This window comes from Notolepis coatsorum, assembly GCF_963971535.1.
Source record: "Notolepis coatsorum genome assembly, contig: SCAFFOLD_1337, whole genome shotgun sequence".
Taxonomy (NCBI): domain Eukaryota; kingdom Metazoa; phylum Chordata; class Actinopteri; order Aulopiformes; family Paralepididae; genus Notolepis; species Notolepis coatsorum.
Genome location: NW_028171338.1, coordinates 26,655 through 32,500, shown reverse-complemented (window position 1 = coordinate 32,500; position 5,846 = coordinate 26,655). Strand labels below are relative to the sequence as shown.

Sequence of the window (5,846 nt, the reverse complement as noted above, 5' to 3'; positions counted from 1 at the left end):
TTTGATTTCATAATTATATTATATTCTAGTGAAGGAGAGGAGTTATTTTTTATTTAATAATAATAATAATAATAATAATAATAATAATAATAATAATAATAATAATAATAATAATAATAATAATAATAATAATAATAATAATAATAATAATAATAATAATAATAATAATAATAACTTCATAATAACTTCATAATAACTTCATAATAATAATAATAATAATAATAACTTCATAATAATAATAATCATGACGTTGCATTACTGCTGATCAGCACGCCTATCAGAAATAAATGTTTACTGTATTGATCATCTCAGAACCAAGCATTTGAAATTACCTTTGCTTAGCCTGGCCATGTCCCCACGTATCTGGATATTTTGCCAAGCGGATATTCTCAGGCTCCGTTTAAAAAGAAATCCTCGTCCACACGACAGTGTTAAAAAAAAAAACGGATCCAGACGCAAACACATAAACGCATATAAATTGCTCCAACAAGCATGCGGGCCAGTAGGTGGCGATAAGCGATGTACGAGCGGTCAGGAGGACTGAGAAACGATAGGAATTGTCCATTGGTTCACCCAGCCCACTTGACCATTCCTAGCATTTCCATTGGCTATATTGACATACATAGAAGATGATAAATAGATAGATATAGCGGAGGATTATGCAGTCCAGAGGAAACAACCAATCTAGATATGTCACGATTCAATGCTTTACTTCTGCGCATTGGGCGACGGAGAGATACAATGTCAATGTTGAGATCACAATCTCCTAGCCCCTTTCGTGACTGTGATGCACCGAGTGAATCCACAGTCACTTGCTCCTCAATAGGAAACCAACCTAGATTTACCATGAAGGACTGGTTCTAACCGAACCATTCGTTATAGAAGTATCACAGAGACGTTTCAAAGGTACCCACAGATGCACGAGGGTTTCGGACAGACATACGGGATGGTTTGAAATCTCGGCGTTGCTAATAAACATTTAAAATATTCTTTTTAAACTGCTCAAAATGGCATTATTTCCGGCGTTGGGTGCATGATGCGCATGCGCTGTGACGACACCAGGCAGCCAACGCCGGAAATAATGCCGTTTTGAGTAGTTTATAAAAAATATTTAAAATGTTTATTAGCAACGCCGAGCTTTCAAACCATCCTGTGTCTCTGTTCGAAACCCTCGTGCAACTGTGAGTACCTTTGACATTTCTCTGTGATATTTGTATAACGAACGGTTCGGTTAGAACCAGTCCTTCAGGGTAAATCTAGGTTGGTTTGCTATTGAGGAGCAAGTGACTGTGGATTCACTTGGTGCATCACAGTCACGAAAGGGGCTAACAATCTCTAACTAAATGGCGAGTCCTTATCACAAACTATATATATACTAATTACAACAAGACATTCATTAAGTATGGTAAGGATATGACATTTCAGCACCAAGTCCACCGAAGTTATTATTACTTCAAAGCGCTACTGCCTATATGGATAAAACAAGGTGTAATAAGGATGTTTTAGGTGGTGGTAGTTTCTCTGTTAGGACATTATAGCCAGTGGTGCAGTCGTAATATGGGAACTGGTGACACGCCACGTGCACGCGCGCTCCCGCGCACACGCATACATGTTCCCTCAGTTGCGCACAGAACAGATGATTATTATGCATAACAATGGAGATCAAGCAGCCCCCCACCTTCTCGTAGGTTCCTATTATTATGCAAAGTCTAGGTGAGAAGTGCCGGCCACCGGCCAGGTAGCTTTCTACAACTTATCATTGCGCGCACTTCTGCCCTGAGTGACCTACTAATAACACGCCGTGTAACCACGTGTGTGCACGACTGCATGCCTGATTATAGCTGAAATATATAGCCTATAGTCGGTCTGATATATATTAGAGAAATAGTAAAGTAATATTCGCCAAACAATCTGACGGGCCAGATATTATTACGGCCCACCACAGTCTGAGCATGCGTAGTGAGCTGTGGCGTCATCGTTTATCTAGAGTAGACTATGCGTTTACAGTGGCTGCACGGATCCACTGAACGGATATTTTGGAAAATCTTCACTTTAAAATGCGTTTAAGAAAATCTCCGTTTATGTCTCTGAAAACACCCTTTACGTGTGGATGAAAGGCCCAATCATGGAATAAAATGTGCGTTTGGCAAAAGATCCAGATACGTGGGGACATGGCCAGGCCATGTCCTCACGTATATATGGATCTTTTGCCAAAAAAAAAGATGGCAGAATTCAGTACTGTATCTACAAAACCTTCTGTTTAATCATCTTCCCTTTATTCATTTGCTTAGATTTTTCAGGTCCTTTTTTAGCATGGTGTTATTCACAGTCAAAGATAAAACTTTTTTTTTAAATAGAATTGATATTCTCCTTTGGTTCATTACAATTTACTCAAGCCTAGTAACAGACACACTATTTCTGACACTGATCCATATATGTCCCTAGATTCAGATACCAAGAACATGCAAATGGACCATTTAAAAAAAAAAATTAATGTTTATCCTACGTCCTTATGGAATGAGTGACATAAAAAAAAAGGAAAAAAAAGAAAGAAAAAAATTGGATGGAAGAGCCACACACATGATGGTATTTTATTATATTCACACGTGTGGATTCTATTTCTGTCTTCTAGACTAGACTTCTAGAGAGAGAGACCCTGACAGTCAACACAGGTTATTCCCAGTTGACTGTGTTGGCAGGGGTATACTGTAGATGACTAGCGCAGTGGTTCTCAACCTCTTTCCTATCAAGGACTACCCCCAAATTGGAACACATTAGGCCATCAGACCCCCATTTGATGGGATGTCTCTGTCTCAGGGACCCTGATCAGTGGCGGCTCGCCACTAGTGGGCGCAAGGGCGCCGACCCACCTGCTGGCCAGCTGCTGTTAAATCAGAGAAGAAGACAATAAAACTTTTTCGTTTTTGTGTTTTATAGCCCTATAAATAATATAAACATGTTTAAAATGAATACTATTTACTCATTTTAAGTATGTTTGTATTTCCAATGCACAATATAACGTTATTATCTAAATTAAAAAAACATCGTTTTCTTGAGCAGGAAGTGACGTTTTTTTTATTTTTTCGTATTTCTCGCCCGAGGGCTAGAAGCGATCGCGCTCTGAGTGCGCGTCACAGTTTGATCGCTGTCTCCGTCACAGCCAATCAGTGCATACGGCGTTGTGCGTTGAAATATGACTATTATGTTGGAATCCGAGCGCAATTTGAAGCGGTCTAGCCCAGCAGCGTGAACTTCCGTGAAGAATTTCCATAGCCGCATTTTCGTGGAGACGCTCTGATTGGCCGACGCGATGCCAGGTTTTTTCCATAGCCGCATTTCTCGGGTTCTTGCTTAGAGAGAGAATGCGCCAGGTTTATTCAAGGACTGAGTATTTTCATTTCGATTTATAGTTAGCTAAAGCTACCACCATGGAATTGGATAATTCTGTTAAATCCATCAAATCAACACCGTTTGAAAGACGGACAAATCATTGGCCGAATCCAATTTCTAGGTTATTATTCCTAGGTTGGTGATCGGTGGAGATAGTGTTGTTGTGAGAATGATGCAGGCAGCTGTTTGTCTTAGACGAGCGTACCGTGACTGCAAGTTCTTTAGACTGTTAAGCTTAGGCACTCTTTCAAAGTTGGTTATGGTTAGAGTTTGTCTTAGAGCATGGCGATAGAACGCCAGGTAGTTTGCAGGCTGTTCGAGGCGGAAATGGACAAAGACACAGCTCTTCACTCACACAGCTTGTTGGCTAACAACAAGCTATATGGATGCGCACAATGGATGGACATCAACACAGGCTGGATGGACAATGCCATAGAGTGGATATACTTTATCAACAAGCCAACAACAAGGTAGATTAGCGATCTTAACTCTAGTTTAATACATGATACGTAACTCTCTCTCGCTCTCTCTCTCTCTCTCGCTATACACAGCTGTCTCCGCGAAATGCGGCTACGGAAAAAAGTATTGACTGTGCTTGCTGAGACGATAATAGGCTGGCGATTCAAAACGCGCTGCTGTGTTGTGAACTATAACATTTATTTAGCTGCTGCTGATGCATAATGAATGAATGGTGAGTTGTTTAAAATGACAACATACATGTGTTAATTATTTGATTTGATTGATCCGAGAGACAGAGAGAGATTGCTCCAGAGCATCTCAGAGCATTACATTTTCAACTCGACCTATTAACGTGAACTGCGACCCACAAGGCACCAGCGGCAGCGGCCGCCACTGACCCTGATCCGAGAAGATTTCTGTAGTTAGATACGATTCAGTCCAGAATTCAACAGCTGTGGAGAGAGTGAAACCCATGATCAGAGAGTCACTCGTATACCTTATTATTATTTCACCGGGCAAACTTCAAGTGACTGATGTAGTGACATTAAACTATTGCCCAAGGAGGAGCCCACCTTGAGAGCCACTGCTCTAGCGTGTGCCAGGCCCAGGAGGCCCTTCCAGTCTCTTCCCCTCCTTCTACCTTTCTCCCACTCTCTCTCTCTCTCCCCATCCCTCACCCGTGCTATCTCGGCGTAGGCCAGGCCCAGGATTCCTTCCCAGTTTGAGCCGTTGATGAAGAAGCGGTCCGACTGGGTGATGGCAGCGATGTTGGCGCGCAGCGTAGCGTTGGGGCCGTGGGGAACAGAGACCATGTCCGTGCCCAGCTGGCCCTCCCAGCGGCCCTGCGTGTACGGCACGTACACACTCCTCCCCAGGTCCCGGTACGAGCTGGAGCTGGGGTGGGTGGGTGAGGAAGAGAGGAGAGAGATGAGATGAAAGAGGAGAAAGAATTGCAAATTGTCTATATTTTGGCATGTTCATAGCTGTAAAATGTTATAAAACATCCAGAGACATGAGGTACTACAGTAGCAAGGCAAAAAGAAGTGTATTTTCCCATCACAGTATTCAGTTGTGACCAGATCATACTTAGATGAGGTGGGATTCCACAAACACCAGCAGCTGGGATTGCGCCACCTTTGATAATATTTCAGAAATGAAAAACGTAATCTAATATGAATCAGTTATTATAGCATGGATAACTGATTGGCTGCAACCAATACTTTTTTCTCTCTTTTGATTTTGTCTAATCTAATAACACACTAACATGAATTACTGTAAAACACTCACATATTACTTTGTTTGTTGAATGAACTAACATTATGTTATTGGTATCATAAAATGTTTTATATGAATTTTATTCCAAAAAGATATCACATTTTTAGAAAGAAATGCTACCAGAAGTTACTGATTCATAATTATTTATTTATGTATTTGTTCATTTAAATAAATTAATACATACATTCATAAATAAATAAATAAAACATATATATATGATGATTATATTTTAAAACTGAGAAGTGGTTTCCGGGCTACTCACAGTGAGCGGTGGTAGTATCTGCGCAAGAAGGGATGTGCTGCTGCCCCGACGGCAAAGTTACTGCTGCCAGTGTCCACCAGGATGTTCAGCTAGTGGAGAGAGAGAGAGAGCGAGAGATTTTTGATTTTATAAAAAAACTTTATTTATTTACACACCAATACTACACTTTAAACAACCAAAAACAAAACAAAAAACTCACACCTCAACAAAACCAAAAACGAGAGAAAAGAAAACAACCACAAACTCCAACAACACAACCAGGAAACCACACACAAAAAAAAAATACCTATGGTACATTCACATGAAAACATCACAGAAGGCCAAACAGTCATCCACCACCGAGCAAATAACCTCCTCATAACACCACTGTTCCACAAAAGTATCTACATTTTTCATCTCCTTATAGAACCTAAAATCTATCCAGACCCTTGCCCTTACCAATGCTGAAAACACACTGGTC

General features: G+C 40.7%; 1 protein-coding gene across 1 annotated transcript in view; it reads right to left on the bottom strand.

The window, feature by feature from the left end:
* The window catches only part of bace1 (beta-secretase 1), a gene marked incomplete at its 3' end in the record, with an annotated part of 20,761 nt that extends 15,290 nt beyond the window's left edge, over positions 1–5,471 (bottom strand). The window contains exons 1-2 of the mRNA XM_084339191.1: positions 5,387–5,471; positions 4,527–4,743 (exon numbers count right to left, since the gene is read on the bottom strand). Of these exons, the coding sequence (XP_084195317.1) occupies positions 4,527–4,661 (135 nt within the window). The remainder of the gene's footprint in view (positions 1–4,526; positions 4,744–5,386) is intronic.
* Between the last annotated feature and the right edge of the window lie 375 nt (positions 5,472–5,846).